At 57.4% G+C, this 16,332-nt stretch overlaps 1 protein-coding gene across 1 annotated transcript; it reads right to left on the bottom strand.

Moving 5' to 3' along the window:
- Positions 1–495: 495 nt before the first annotated feature.
- On the bottom strand, positions 496–15,337 carry LOC308514034 (1-acylglycerol-3-phosphate O-acyltransferase Pnpla3-like; the record flags this gene model as incomplete). The annotated part of the gene is made up of 10 exons (XM_081084062.1): positions 496–618; positions 1,676–1,772; positions 4,590–4,694; positions 5,574–5,706; positions 6,512–6,727; positions 8,408–8,468; positions 10,394–10,603; positions 11,384–11,449; positions 12,509–12,741; positions 15,097–15,337. 10 exons carry the CDS (start codon positions 15,335–15,337, stop codon positions 496–498), a joined length of 1,485 nt encoding a protein of 494 aa, XP_080940188.1.
- Between the last annotated feature and the right edge of the window lie 995 nt (positions 15,338–16,332).

The raw sequence follows: 16,332 nt of genomic DNA, 5'->3' as shown, positions 1-16,332 counted from the left end.
ACCACGGGCCACCCAAACTGGACACTGACTTGAAATTGATTCTGCCGGCTCCCGCAGCCTCAGTTTCCCCATCTGTAAAGTGAGGATGAGAGCAGTTCCCAAGGCATAAAGGTGTAGGAGGGTTTAGTGTGGGGCCTGCACACGTAATCACGAAACAACGCAGATCTTCTGCCTGTTTCCTCCCTCTGTTCTCGGGTAAGCCTCTTCTCAGAGGTCAGCCAGGAGGTTGGCCTGCAGATGGCAGGAGTCATAAGCCAAATATTTGAGAACCTATTGTATACAAGGCACTGGGCCCGGGGACAGAGGACACATCAGGAAGACAAAGTCACAGCTCCACCCTGAAACGCTGTGTCTGACAGTTACAATACACATTCATAGTTTAAAGGCTCTGAGAAGTCCTGCAGTACGTGTACCTGTCTCACTTTCTTTAACCCGGTATTTCCTGAATAGATTGCATCACAGTGACCTTTTGGGGTTTGAGGCTTGATGAGGCCTTCAGTGGTTCACCAGCATTTCCAGGTCCTCCTCTTTGGGGCAAAGGGTAGACTCCTGTTTCCCCGCCCCCATCCACATGACTCTTGGTCCACAAGCTGTGAGCTGAAGGGAACCCTTTAAGCCCTGTGGACAGAAGGGGCCACATGCCCACCTGACAGCTCAGGGGAGACCTGCACGGCGGCCTTGCAGACTCAGATCTAAAGTCACCACAAAGGATGGTCTGAAATTAAACTTTTACTAAAAGCAGTGATGGTGGGTAGTCACCTCTAGGACAGTATCTTCACTGACAAGGTCAACCTTGACCTTCACTGAGCCTGTCTGTCTTTTTGCATCTATGATAACATCCCCTTGAAATGTCTGGGTAACTTGTAACTTCCCTTTCTTTTTCTGGACCCCTTGGAGCACAACCTAATGTGCTGGGCTCCCAGACAGAGACCACCAATTCCTTCATTATCATGTTAATTGTTCCTGCACCCACCTAAGTCTGTGTCCATCATTTTACTTTTTATCCAATCCCAGGGGTTTCCCTGCTTTGCTTTCTCCCGCCTCTCTAGTCTATCACCAATGGGTTTAATGTAACCCACCTACGTCCCTTCTTTGATTGCAATGTATAAATACAGATGTAACCCCATTCTCCGGAGCATTATCTCAATTCATTGAGGTTCTCCTTCCTGGCATATGTCGACAGTTTGGCTCAAATAAACTCACAAAAATTCTTTACAGGTTTCAATGGTTCTTTACATCAACAGCACCAAATCATCCCTCCCTCCCCACCATAGCTCCAAAGGGTGGGGCAGCTTCAGGCTGGATCATCAAGACTGAGAGCACGTAGAGTGAGAAGTGGTCCCTTTGGGGGCTTTTGTTGAATGTAGGTACCCCAGCCTGTCCTAACTGATCACAGTGACATCTGCCAGCACCCCAGAACTCCGTGTGTGAAGTGCCAATCGATCGGACCCATCGGCAGCAGGGACGCAGTGGTGGCTGCACTGGTTCCCGGGAGAAAAATCCACCTCGTGGCTACAAGGGAGGCTGAGCTCCTGGATCAGGACTTGGAAGTTGAGGTGCAGGGCGGCTGAGCAGGGAGCTGAGGTCTGTCCTGTGGGGCACGTTTGGATGCGGCCCAGGGATGGCCAGGTGGAGCCGGCCGGGGGGTAGGTGGGCATGCGGGCTCCACTCTCACCTGCGCCAAGAACTCAGAAGACAAGGCCTGCTCACTCCAAGCCCCCCCCTCCTCCCCACCAGGATCAGCTTTGGGGAAGAGTCCGGCCCCACGGCATCTGGGAAGGACAGCCGAGGGAGAGCACTCTAAGTGCCACATTTATTATGAGCTCTTTTCTGACCAAAGAAATACATGTACACACAGAAATTTGGAAAACACAAAAAAGCACAACAAAGAGTTACAGACAATGGCAGAATGCTAGCCACTGACAGGATGGGGCATGTGCCCTACCGGGCTTTTTTCACACACACACCTCCACACTGTCCTTAACGAGACTGGCCCAGGCTCTGTGCCAGGTTTTGCCATCTGTGTGCCCAGTAGGGCCGCTGTTCCCAGGCATTAACTAGACCAGCGGTCCGCGGGCCACCGGTTGGGACCACTGAACTGGACTACGCGTGGATAATGCCTGAGGGAGAGCTCCAGAGCCTGCATGTGCCCCAGAGAGAGGGAGGGAGGGCTGTCTGACAGGTAGGAGGGACTGGAGGATGCTTTCATCTGCAGGTGAGACACCCTACAGAGCTGCAGGGCTGGGGGCTGCGGGAGGGTGGCAGCTAAGGCCCAGGCCGGGAATCCTTGGCCATTTCTCAGTGAGCACTGCACTTCCTTGTCTTCAAGATCATTTTTAAAAATGTATAAAACATGCTCATTGTAAGAAGGTCGAGCGATTTTTAAAAAGTGGAAAGAAAATAAGTTTCGTGTAATTTTATCAGCCATTGAACATATTTATTTCCTGATGACGATCACAAAACTCAACGCGTGTACCGTCTATCAGAAAACACATGGTCACTGTAAAATACTGTTAGTGTTACAGCCGGTGGGGAAATGAGGCGGGAGGTGTGAGGGGGGTTACAGGAGTCCAGGTGGTGGCAGGCGTGGCCTCCCCGCCTCCCTCCAGCTCAGCAAGGGGCAGAGCTTTGTCCTGCAGCCCTGGTGGCCGGGAGAGTCCACCACTCACCAGCCCCGAGACACAGGAGCCAGCAGGGAGGCCCGGGATGTGGGGGGCGGTGGGGGGGGGGGCGCGGTCCCTGTGCTGGGCAACGACCCTGTGTCATCACAAGTCGCCCCTGCTCCTAGTTCACAGCTCATCACAGCTCCGGAGAATGGGGCGCACACGGCAGTGGCCCCGGAGCGCCTCCATGTTGAAGGACGTGCCTGTGAGAAGTGTCCCGTCTGGACTTGCTGGTTCTCCCCGCCGGGACACTTACCAAAGTGGGGGAGCGGTGCCACCCTCTGTCCCAGCGCCTGGACCGGACCTTAGCACTGATCCTCTCTGTAATGTCTGCATGTGTTAGCGCAACAGACACCCACGTTCCCCTGGAGGGCAGTGCCCTGTGCCTGCCAGCAAGTTTCCCCCGGGAGAAAGGAGCTCTCTGTCCCCCTTCTCAGTAAGGCTGGGGGTGGGGAGGGGAGCGGAGAAGAAAGGAAAGCAAGCTAGAGGCTGCGGGGGCGGGGGGGGGGGGGTGGTGGGGAGGGGGCGGGGGGGCGGCAGTGGACAGGAGGCCAAGCTGCGGAGTCTGGCTCCTGCCTGGGGCCCAGGGCCTGTCTTGTGCTCTGGACTTGTGAAAAGGCTGTGCTATAAACAGCTCCCTGATCCCCTTGATACATGGCTCAACAGACAGGAAGCTGCCCTTATGTTTCCAAGTCACTGCCATCGTCTAAGGGCCCTGACCTCGGTGCCCTTCCAGAGAAGGACACAGCCCCTGCTGCCCCGGTGCTGGGCCAGTGTCCCCACCCGGCCTGCCAGCCTGTGGCCGTTCCAGTCTCCGGGACACCTCCCCCTGGCCTGCACAGCAGGACAGAGCCCATCAGTTCCTCCACACAAAGCAGCTCCCAGCAGGGCAGAGCAGGGCAGGGTAGGGTAGGGCAGGGTAGGGCAGGGCAGGGCAGGGTAGGGCAGGGTGCCCCTGAAGCCCTGCCGCCTCCTTCTGCCTGGCTGCCCCTCCCTCAGGATGCTGCAGGCTCCTGGGCTTGCACCTCCTTTGGGCCCTGGAGCCTCTGAACACCTGTCAACCCCACGCTGTACTGAGACCAGGTTCCGGGTCTGTGCCTGGGCCAGGGTGGCTGCCCTCTTGCTGGCGAGCCTGCCGCCACTCGGGCCCAAGACCAGCCTCCTCCACAAGGTCACCGTGGTCATTCCCAGTGCAAACCGGATCCTGCCAGCCCCCTCCCCTTTTAACTCCCGATGCCTGCCAATAACAGTAGCAACAGAGGCCCCGCCTCCTGAGTGCCCACCCCCGTCCAGTACTGGGCCAGGGGTGCCCAGTGTCTCACAGAAGCCCAGAGGAGGTGCGGAGACCGCCGTTGAGCAGAGAAAGCCAAGACCCAGGATTTTCAGGATAAGATCCAGCCCTCGGAACCAGAACAAGGCCCTCCTGGCTGAGCATCGGGGTACAGATTTCAGAGCGGCCACGTCACCAGGCCATGTTTCAGTCTGGACTTCGGGGTTCCACCACCAGCTTAGGACTCCGCAAGTCTGAGGTCAGAAGGAATCTGCGTTAACATGACACCCGCCAGGCCCCGGAAGCCCCACCCTGTCCCGGCTGCAGGCACCCAGAGCGACTTCCTAGAGGCAAAGCAATGCTCCTGACCCTTCTGACGGGGGCGTCCCGCTGCCCCGCTCAGCTCTCCATCCAATCTGGGCCCCATGCGGGGGCCTTCCCGCCGCCCCCTGGGCCCCGCAGCCTTGTGCAGGTGGGCGCGGCGAGCTTTCAGCACAGCACCCGCTGACTTACTCGGCTGCCTCACACAGGACAGCGCCCCTGCACTGAAAGATACACTCCTCGTCACCTACTGGGTGCCCCACCATGGTTCTAGAAGGGCCCACAGGCCTGATCAGGTGAAAGGGGTGCCCATCGGACCCACACAAATCATTTACCTGAGCGTGGGGAGCAGGTGCGTCATCAGTCGAGAACAAACCTGGGAAGTTATGGCCTGCAGCCACTGGACGTCATCAGGAATGTCGGGGAGCCACTGCACCAGTCTGCACAGACACACACACACACACACATACACACACACACACACCCGTGTCAGCAGGAAGACAAGTTAAAATGAAGAGAGCCAAACAGAAGCTGCACAACAGGCAGCGAGCTTACAGCAATACTCCTTGTCCCGCTAAACTGCGGGCGCACTTCTACTTCCAACCCGATCAATTCTCACGAGGCGGATTTAGGCCCCTCTGTGTGCGTGTTACTCCTCACGTGAGGATATTCTTTCCACTGATTTTCGGAGCATGGCAGGGAGGGGGAGAGACTGAAAAACTGAGAACAATCAATGCACCGCGGATCCCGCAACCGAGGTATGTGCCCTTAACTGGAATCGAACCCTGGACCCTTCACTCTAACCACTGAGCAAAAGTGGCCAGGGACCAAAGTTAGGTGACTTTTGATTCAGGAAAGCTCAAGGGATTAACATGGCAATTAAAGGAGAAGCCGGGTTTTCCCAGATTCAAGATGCCTGAAGCTTGGAGTGGAGACACCACCCGCTCCACAAGCCCGACTGCCTTTGGTCACGTGCGAGCCCAGCAGAGCAAGCCTGACCACGGCCTCCACAGACTCCGCGGCTGTGGACACGAAAGGACCCCACGCCTGGGCTCTGATAAACGCCTGGGTGTCCACACAGGGCAGGCGGCGTGGGAACAGGCGGCTCATTCGTTGGGGCGGGAGGGACCAGGAAAGGACCACCCCGGGCAGGACCGCGGAGCTGGATTTTGAAGGCCGGGTTGGACTGTAGAAGATGGACAGAAGGACATGCTGGCTTAACTCACTAAAAAGAAAGGAGACACCAAGTCCATCTGAAGAAAGCGAGTAATGCACATGCCCAGGATCCCAGCTCAGACAAAGCCACCCACACTGCTCACCTCTGGGCCACCGCGAACGCAAACTCCACAGGCAGCGTACTGGGCAGCATCACGTAAGACATGACCTTCACTGGTAGGAAGCTGCAGATCTTGCTCCAGCAGCCACCTCGGGGTCTCAGTGCCTCACTCAGGCCTGAAAGATACCATTGGGAGGAGGGGCGTTCCCCCCAGTGTAACCTCACCCAGGTGCTGCCTGCAATTCCAGTGAAACACACAAATCCTGCTGCCAAAGAATCAGAAGCCGGGCCCATGCGCTGGAGCAGGGAGTGCGGCCAGAACAGCCCTGGGACAGCCACGGGCCCTGGATCAACTGTCCCACTGGCAGCTCTCCCTGGAGGAGACACCGACCCCCAACCCCACCCGCCTTATGGGCTTTCCCAACACCCCCTCTTCTGCCTAGAGCCCTGGCTTCTGTTTCCCCTTTGTCGTGGCCTCGGGACGCTCAAATCATAGCAACCTGGGCACCAGCGTCTTGCTTATCTTTGAATTTCTCCTAGTGCCTGAAAGCATCTGGTTTGCACTCCTGGTCCATCTGGTGTCTGACGACATGATCAAATGCACTACCGTCATTCAAGGACAAGTTCAAAGCTGAGGGTTCAGGGAAGGGGAGGCAGACAGGCTCCTCCAGAAAGAAGGCGTGGAGACGGGGCCCAGGCAGGAATGGTGTTCTGGAAGAATGGTGGTCTGGGTGCACCCGGACCCAGGAACTGGGCGCATGCCTGCTTAACTCACAATGGGCTCACCGGGAGTGTGGCTTTCTCTGGCCGTGCACACGGGGTAGGGAGGCTGAGCAAGGCACCCGGGTGGGGAGATGGTGCCAGGAGGTGGGGCCTCCTCTCCTCCCCGTGGCAGGATCACCTCTTCCCAACCCGGAGAGAAGCCCTCTGAGCCTCAGCAACAGAGAGCAGCACCCTGCCATCCCGCCAGAGGCATCTCACCCGCAATGAGCTTGGGCGACAGGGTCTCCAGGATGCTCTCGTCCCAGGGCCGGAGGCTGACACGCAGGTGGGCCAGCAGCTCGGCCACCTCGGGCCTCCCCTGCCAGGCAGCCGCCCCCGGGGAAGCCTCGGGGCTCGCGGTTTCCCAGGAGAACGGAAGGAACTCGGGCGCTGTCGAGGGCACACTCGGGCTCGGACGGGGCCTGTCACAGATGCCTACGCGGGGCACGGAGACAGGGGGCATGACTCACACACCCACCCACCCATGACAAAAGGCCAGCGGCCACTGGACACTGCAGGCCTGGGATCAGCTCAGTAGCAGGCGGATCGGACGAGGGCAACGGGCTTCACAGGGAGGAGGCGGCACGGGGCTCTGAAGCCACAGCCAAGGACGCCGAACTCCTGGCTCCGTCTCGCACTCACTGTGGGTCGCACAGCCACTGTGGCCTGGGAGGGAAAGGTGCCTGCAGCTAATGTGCACTGACTTGGCACCGCTGGTGGAGCCCATGCCCCTGGCCCTGATAGGAACGCCCCAGCCAGGCCTGGCAGCAGCCATGCAACTGCTACTATTATCAGCGTCTCCCCTTGTCAGCTGAGGAATGGGAAGCACAGAGAGGTTAAGAGACTCATCCACAGCCACACAGCCCATCTGGGGCAGAGTGGGATTTGAACCCAGGCCTGACATTAGTCATGGCCCTCTTCCACCACACAACCCTGAAAGCAGTATTAGGCACGGGAGTGTGTGTCTGTGTGTGTGTGGGGGGGGGTGGGGGGGGGGCGCTGTAGCCAACACCACAGGGGCTCCCAGCTCCCTCAGAATCGGCACACAGGGTGGAGGTGGAGGCGGTCGGGGGCGGGGGGGGGGAGGGACTGTAGTTTTAGAGGCCTCGGTTGCCCTGGCTCACCTGTTGCCTCCATCCTCAGGTTTCAAAGACCAGGGGCTGCCCCTGGACACCTCTCAGTGCTCCTAGATTACCCTCCCCTTTATGCTTCTCTCTCAATCTTTCCCGGGGCCTCCCTTAGGCACGCTGCTCACCCTCTGGGACATCACCTGCCCTAGGTGCAGATCTGTTCCTAGAGGACATCACTTGCCCCCCATCGCCCACAACTCCCCTGCAGGACCCCAGGGACCAGCTGCCTGAGGACCTGCTCACATATTTGAACCCCAACACGGCACCGCGCGTGCAAACGCTGGGCCACGTGCCAGTCTTTACAATGACCGAGAATCACCTGGACGTACTTGTATCCCAACTCCCCTCAATACAGAGGAGGGAACAGGCCCAGGGAGGGAGGTGGCCTCCCCAAAGCCTTCTGAGTGCTTCCCTGAGCCCAGACCATTGGGCCATTGAAAGCCCTTGTGAACTAACAGGGGACACTGTGCCAGGAGAGCGCCCTGGAGCAGGAACATCCCGGGTTCCAATCCCAGCTCTGCCCTCAGTGGGTGGAGTGTGGTCCCTGGCTCGCCTCTCCAAGCCTCCATTTCCCCACCTGTAAAATGGGGCAGAGGGTTCCAATGAGCTCCGCTACATTGGAGGGCTGAGCCCGACAGCTGGTGAAGGTGGGGAACCACGTGATGTCACATCACCTGGCACTCACCAAGGCTGCTATCAAACGGCTGATGAAAAGGGCACATCTGGCCCGGCCAGTGTTTCTCAATGGTTAGCATCAACCCATGAACCAGGAGGGCATGGTTCTATTCCCTGTCAGGGCACGTGTCCAAATTTCGGGCTCAATGCCCAGCAGGGGGCATACAGGAGGCAGCCGATCAATGATTCTCTCTCATCACTGATGTTTCTATCTCTCTCTCCCTCTTCCTCTCCCTCCCTCTCTCTGAAACCAATAAAACCATATTAAAAAAAGAAAAGTGCTCATCTGCCCCCCAGTCCACACACATACCGTTTTCTTCCAAGAACCTGACCGCGTCTAAATACCCTCGTAGGAATAACTCTGCAAGCACCTGTAAGCGAAGCAAGCGGGTGAACTACTGGGCGGGGTCACTGAGCCTCACTCACTTCAACCGAAGGCCCCTTCAAACTCTGAGCTGCCTCCACGGGCCAGGCGCGGCCTCTGTGTGTGCTAATGTTTGGGGCTGTTCTGACAGTAGTTGATTTCTACTTTCCTAACACTGTGATCTGGGAAGACGCTTGTAGAGACTTGTTTTGTGTCCTAACATGTGGTCTATCTTTGTGAATGACCCAAGTGCACTTGAGAAGAATGTGTATCCTGCAGCTTTGGGGTGGAATGTTCTATAAATCTCAATCAAATCCATCTGATCCAGTGTGTCCTTTGGAGTCACTGGTTTCTTCTTAATTTTCTGTCTGGATGATCTATCCAGTGAAGTCAGCAGGGTGTTAAAGTCCCCTACTGTAACTGTATTACTGTCGATCTCTCCCTTAAAGTCCTTTAGAAGTTTTTTATCTATATATATTTAAGGGCTCCTATATTGGGTGCATATATGTTTACCAGGGTTATATCCTCTTGTTGGATTGATCCCTTAGTATTATGTCGTGACCTTTGTTGTCTCTTCTCATGGCTTACATTTTGAAGTCTATTTTGTCAGATATGAGTATTGCCAACCCAGCTTTTTTTTGTTTGTTTACATTTGCATGGAAAATTTTTCCCATTCCTTCACTCTCCTCTTATGTGAGTCTTTTGTTCTGGGGTGGGTCCCTTGTAGACAGCATGTAGTTGGGTCATTTTTATATCCATTCAGCTACCCTATATCTTTTGATTGGGGCATTTAATCCATTTACATTTAAGGTTATTATTGATAGGTACTTATTTATTGCCACTTTAATCCTGTATGCCTAGGTTTCACTATTTCTTCTCATTACAGCAGTCCCTTTAGCACTTTTTGCAATGCTGGTGTGGTAGTGACAAACTGTCTTAGGCTTTTATTTTGTCTGGGAAGCTGTTTATTTCACCATCTATTCTGAATGATAGCCTTGCTGGATACAGTCATCTTGGTTTCAGATTTATGCTTTTCTTAAATATGAATACTTCTGTCATTCCCTTCTGGCCTGTAGAGTTTTTGATGAGGAATCAGTTGACAGACTTATGGGAGCTACTTTGTGGGTAACAAATTGCTTTTCCCTTGCTGCCTTTAAGATTATTTCTCTTTAATTTTTGGCATTTTAATTATGATGTGTCCAAGCCAGGGTCTTTTTGGGTTCCTGCTTGGGACTCTCTGTGCCTCCTGAACTTGTGCGACTTTTTCCTTCACCAGGTTATGGGAGTTTTCTGCCATTATTTCTTCAAACACGTTTTCTATCCCTTTCTCACTTTCTTCCCCTCTGGCACAACCATTATGCGAACATTGTTACACTTCACACTGTCCCATAGCTCCCTTAAACTGTCCTCTGATTTTTTAATTGTTTTTCTTTTTGGTTCTCTGATTGAGTGATTTTTTTCTACTATCGTCTAATTCACTGATATCATCCTAAGCTTCCCCTAATCTGCTGTGTATTCCTTCCAATGTGTTCTTTATTAGTGCTATGTCAATCTTTATTTCCGACTGTTCTTTTTTCATATTTACTATATCTTTTCTCATGCTGTTGAGCATCTTTACCATCATTATTCTGAACTCTATATCTAATGAATTTCTTATCTCCATTTCATTTATCTCTGCTATTGGAGAATTCTCTTGTTCTTTCATTGGGGGTTGTTTTTTCATCTCTCCATTCAGGGTGCCTGCTTGGGTTTGTGACCGTGTATTCGGTAGATCTGCTATGCTTTGGGCAGCACAGTTTAAATGTCCCCAGATGATTCTCAAAATCAGAGTGGGGCACCTATTCACTGAGGGGTCTGCTTTGGTTTGTCTGTGTAGTGAACCACACTAGTGGGTCCCCAGGAGCACAGAGCTGAACAAACAGCCCCACTCACCTTGACATCCGGGGGGAACACCATTTGCCTTATCAGCTGGACGTTCTCTAAGCAGAAGCGGAGACTGAGCCTGTACACGTCCATATACAGGAAGTTCGTGGACTTGACCTTAGGACAGATGTCATGCTCCCCAAGGAACGGGGACACGGTGATGGTCGTCTTGTCATCGAAGCAGGGTACGCTGTTAGTAAACCCTCCATCCACGTACCGCTTGTGAGGGAGAGAGAAAACACATTCTGTCAGAGGCTCTGGGCAGGGGCTTCTCAGAACCACAGCTGACCCAGGAGAGGACCAGGTTTGGGGAGACTCTTTCAACACTTTCGGCTGGGCAGGCAGGTTTGGTACAAGCTGGACAGTCAGCACCTGTCAAACCAATGCCAGGAGCCCTGCCCCATGTGACATCAACTGTCCGCAGACAGGACAGATGTTCCGGGTGGGGATCAATCAGCTCCAGTGGATAATGGCTGCCCAGGAAGGAGCTGCCCCTGGTGCTGCACAGCCCAGCACACAGCCCAGAGCCCGCAGAGCACACACTCCACTCGGACTCTGCCGGGCAGGGCTCGCCATCAGCCACATGTGTCTACAGAGAGTATTTGCTGATGGAACTGAACCGTAGCTCTGTCGGCAGCTTTTCCCCAAGCCACGGGCTGGAAGGACAGTCAGTCCCAGAGGGGACTGAATCGCTCCACCCTGAGAGCGAAGCTCGGCTTAAGGGAGCGGCTGAGTCTTAAGTGTCGTATTCTCTAACTAGGCCACGGGGCACCTGTCCTCCGTGCTCAGGTGAAGATGACATGAACCAGCTCACCTTCCAGAAAGCCAGATAGTGGGTTCTTGGTGAGGCTGGTTGGGCTGGGGGTGGGTGGGGTGGAGATGCAGCAGCTATGGAATCACTGTCTCAAGGCTGAGCCACAGAAGGCCCTGTGTACGGATGCCTGCGCCCAGCATTGTGCAGCCAGGAACTGTGCAAACACAGTATAAAAGCAGACTTACCACGCCTCTGAAGGTTGGGGGGATTAAGCCACAGAGGTAAGGGATGAAGGAGGTACAGATCAAGGCCTGTGAAGATAAAAGGAAGTGAAACCAGAGGCAAAGCAGTAGGCCCTTCATTCCCCTGGGCCTCCCTGAGCCTTCTCTCTGTGAGTGAGAAGAGCAGCTGGTCTGAATGTGCTCTTTGCACACAGTAGGCACTTCATTTAAGGGGTTGAATGAACAATGAACCAACCCACACAAGTGTATTTCAGCCCCAAGTATATGTCCCTGCTGCCCACGAGAGTCCCAGTGGCCATCGCAGACCGGACCTGGAGCTGTGGACGCGATGACTGACTGGGAAGGACTGGATCAGACTCAAGCTGCTTGACCCACTGGCCCTGGACCCCGGCCCGGGATTCCGAGGCAGCAGCTTGGAGGAGGGGCCTCAGACTGCAAGTCTCACAGGCTCCCAGGTGATGCCCACACGGGTCCAGGGACCACAATGGAGTAGTACCAGCAGGAGAGCATTAAGCAGCACACAACACTGACTCACAGAGAGAAAGGACTCCTGTGGGAGGGACAGGTGCTGGCTGAAGAGAAGAAACTTCCAGAAACAAGGTTCAATGACAGATGGTTGGGGCTGCTGAGATGCAGCTGGTTCTATGGGCCAGGCCGCTCTACTACGCAGACCTGTGTGAAGTGAAGTGTCTATTGATCCCCCATGAAGGCATCAGGCAAATGCACTGGATTGTGACCTTGCAAACAACGTCCTCTGGGCTGGGCCCCGAGGAAGAGGTTCCGCCTCTCACTGCTTCCCTCAAGCTGTTCTCCTGCAGGAACACGCATCCCGTGCAGGAGGGACACCAAGGGACAGGGCCCTGAGGAGACGGACAAAGCCAAGCCTGCAGGATGCGGGGCCATCCTTTACACAGAACCTGTGCTGGGTGCCCAGGGTTTCCCAGGCTGTGGCCCAGGCCACGGGGGCACAGCGTGTACGTTACAGGGTGCAGGCAGCAGGCAGCGTCCCGGCTGGCCAGGTGCTTGTCCGTGTAAGAAAGGGGGCAGGTGGCCTGTGCCAGCCTCTCCGTGTGACTCCCAGAATGAAACCGCCCCTCACTGCCAGCACCAGACAGGCCCACCGCTTACGTCCACAACGTCGTCTTTGGACTGAAACTCGGACACCAGCACGTTTTCCCAGTCAGACACTCTGGTGAGTGAGATGCACATTTTGCCTGAGATGAGCTGGTGGACGTTGTCCGGGAGGTGTCTGTGGAAAGATTCTCGGAGGAACCTGACTACGTTGAAGGACGGATGGAGGGTGCTCATGGTCCGGCTTCTGGCGGACTCAATAAAGTCTCTGAGGACCTTCAGGGTGATGTCTGTTGGGGAGACAAGCACACAGGGGGATGGATGTGCCGCCTGGGAGCGGGGCGACTGTAGCAAGACCAGAAACCGGGCGGAGGGAGCTGTCTTCTCACGTGGCTGCAGAGCCCTTACAATGGGGATCGTCCAAACTGAGATGTTAGAGGATCTCAAAACTTAATGAAGATAGAATGTAAAATATCTCAACACACCCTTATACTGACTAAATGGGAGCAGGGTACCGTTTGGTGATATTGGGATGAACAAGGCTAACTTCACTGTGTCTTACTTTTTGCTTCCTGTCTCTGGGAAACGTAAAATGACAGACAGCGCGGCCTGCACTGCTCCTGTTGCACAGCGCGCTCCCGGCCTGGCCTTGGGAAAGGCCTCCAGAGGCCCAGGTGCGCTCTCCTCGCCCCTCCCCCCTCAGAGCCAGAGCCAGGGAGGCCTGACTCCAGGGGCCAGAGAGCACAGGGCCAGCACCAGGGCGGGAAGCCTGTCTGCACCTCGCACCTGCCTCCCCCTCCCACCTGCCTCCCCTCACACCTGCCTCCCCCTCAACCTGCCTCCTCCTCCCACCTACCTCCACCTCCCACCTGCCTCCCCTCTCACCTGCCTCCACCTCCCACCTGCCTCCCCCTCCCATCTGACTCCACCTCCCACCTGCCTCCACCTCCCACCTGCCTCCCCTCCCACCTGCCTCCCCTCTCACCTGCCTCCCCTCTCACCTGCCTCCCCTCTCACCTGCCTCCCCCTCTCACCTGCCTCCCCCTCCCACCTGCCTCCTCCTCCCACCTGCCTCCCCTCCCACCTGCCTCCACCTCAACCTGCCTCCACCTCCCACCTGCCTCCTCCTCCCACCTGCCTCCTCCTCCCACCTACCTCCACCTCCCACCTGCCTCCTCCTCCCACCTGCCTCCTCCTCCCACCTGCCTCCACCTCCCACCTGCCTCCTCCTCCCACCTGCCTCCACCTCCCACCTGCCTCCCCCCACACCTGCCTCCACCTCTCACCTGCCTCACCCTGTCTGCGGGCACAGCTCAGGGCTGGGCCTGTCCCCTGCTATGGGAACCCCTCAGTGCTCTGCACCTCATTGGGGTCCTGGGGTCACAGCCCCAGTTAAACGTTCAACCTCGTGGGTGGCTCCAGGTCCCCACCCTCCCCCTGCAGGGAGAAGGCAGCCAGGGTGGCCCCCTAACCCCACCTCCCACTCAGCCCAGGTCCCTCCAATGGCAGGGCTGCCCTCCTGGCAGGAGACTATTGTCACCAGAGCAAAGGCAGCCAAGCTGGCTGGGTCCCCCCCCAGCAGCCCTGGGTGCAGCCAAGAGGAAGTCCCTGAGGAGCCCAGGGAAACGGGCTGATGAGGGGCATCCTCTTCCTTCTGGGCCTTTGGGTGCCAACAGCTCCCCTTGCTCCCAGCTCTTTCCCCTGATGGGGAACCCCAAGCCGAGGAGGCTGCACCCCAGTCCTTTAGGCCAGCTGGGCACCAGTCCACACCCCTCCCTCCCACTGGCTTCCACAAGCACAGATGTAAATCCCGACAAAACTTAAAGGGCTGTCATTTCCTGTGGCCCTGAGTGGGTGTGGAGGGTGAGCATGGTGCGGGGGTCCAGGGGCCACTCCAGCCCCGAGGAAGGCCCTGGAACACTGGGAAGGAGCGGAGATAGCTCTCCTACCCTCCTGCACACACACGACATCCCCCCTCCCCCCTCCAACCTCCTCAACTCCAAATGAGCTGCTCTGCCCAGGAGTCCAAGGAGCTGCCCTCAGCCTGAGCCCCATCCAAGCCCGCCCCCACCCCGCCGCTCCCCAGGGCGGGCGCACAAAGGGCGCAGGAGGAGGGAGGAGAGATGGGAGTTGGTGGTGTCTCCAGCCCCTCAGTTTCCAAACTAAAGTAGGCGCCCACCTTGGGGCCCAGGCCACAGCCCACATCTGGTTGGTGAGACCCAGGGCACATGGACCCTCCCGCGGGCACGCAGCTCAGCAGGAGCCGGCAGAGGGCGGGGACCACGGGGACCAGCTCCACCCTCTGCCTCCCGGGTCGCCTTCCCTGGAAGACGCCGCTCGGTCCCGGGAACAGGCTTCGTTCAAGCCCCGGCTCCAGAAGGGGTGAGGAGGGAGGCGCTCGGGATTCCCACGCCCAGAGGAGCCGCTCCCAAGGCGCCCCCTCCCAGACTGGGCCACAGAGCCCCCCGCACGAGGCGAGAGGACGCAGTGGAGGGGGCATCTGTCTGCAGGGTCCCCCGGATGTACCTGAAGTTTCCGAGTCCAAACTCGGATCCACCGGGCACCCCGCAACCTTAGGAGTCGCCCGCAGCCCAGGCCTGGGGGCGCCCCCTCCTGGCAAGGAGCCCGTGCAGCCCCGGACGTACCCACGGGAATGCGGGCGAGGAAGGTGACGCCGTGCAGCGCCCCAGCAGAGGCACCGAAGATCATGCGCGCGTCGCGGAGGAGGTGCGGGGCGCGCTCGCTCAGGCAGCGGGTCGCCCCGAGGTGGTAGAAGCCCAGGAAGCCGCAGCCCACGAAGGACACGCTCCAGCCACGCTCGGGGTCGCCCAGAGCGGTGGCGGGCCGGGGTCCGGGAGGCGGGGTCTGCGGTGCAGGGTCCGCCATCCTCCCCGCCTTAACCTCACCAACTCTCGCTCTGAGAGAGGACTCCCAGCCGCCGCCCAGGTGTTCCCTGCGTGACGTCAGCGCGCCTGGCCCCGCCCTCCAGGGCGGAGTGGAGGAGCCGGCGGGCGGCCCGGTGGTCCAATCCCGGACAGGTGCCCACCTGTCAGTCATTGCACCTGCTGGACGGGTAGAATTCTGGGGCGGGGCCTGGGAGGAGTGGACGGGCTGTGGGGCGGGGCCTAGCACTGGCAGATGGGCTGTGGGGCGGGGCCTAGGAGGGGCAAACGGGCTGTGGGGCGGGGCCTAGCGGGGGCAAACTGGATTTGGGGCGGGGCTTAGGAGGAGAGGTCGAGCGGAGGGGCGGGGCCTAGCCGGGGCAGAGGGACTGTGGGGCGGGGCTTAGCGGCAAACAGGCTGTGGGCGGGGCCTGGGAGGAGCTAATGGGCGGGGGGGCGGGGTCTGGGAGAGGCCGACCTGTGCCTGAGGGAGGGTGGGGGAGCTCTCCCTTCTCCAAATGACAGGATGTCCTGAAAGAAACAGCGCCCCCTGCAGTTCCTCTTCATCCCTGAGTCAGGAGGAAGCAGCAGTGGCCACTGAGGTCTTTAGTTTCTTCCCGACACGTGGTCGTTCCCCTGTTCCCAGGCCTTAGGCGGCACCGGCATCTACACGACACGCGTGTGATGGCTTTGCTCTGTTTCCTGCAGTCTGTGCGTGTGATGTCTCAGTGCCTGGCAAGTGGTGGCGATTCTCTTTTCAGGTCAGTGGCGCCAAGTTTCCATTTCAAAGTTTCGCTTCTAAGTTGATGTAGTGACGGGTTGACCAAACTGTTGTAGCCCGAAGCTTGCAGGACCCGAACCCTGGATTTCCCCAAGGGGTGACGACTCAGTCCATAATGAAGCGAAGGCGGTGACTTCCAGAACCGCCCACGAGACTCCGCACCTTCTCAGAGGGCAGCAGGCGGTGCGTGGACTGGGCCTGGTTCCCGGGGTGGGACG

This window comes from Myotis nattereri (assembly GCF_964212035.1).
Source record: "Myotis nattereri genome assembly, chromosome: 2".
NCBI classification, from domain to species: domain Eukaryota; kingdom Metazoa; phylum Chordata; class Mammalia; order Chiroptera; family Vespertilionidae; genus Myotis; species Myotis nattereri.
This window is presented reverse-complemented; position numbering and strand designations above follow the sequence as displayed.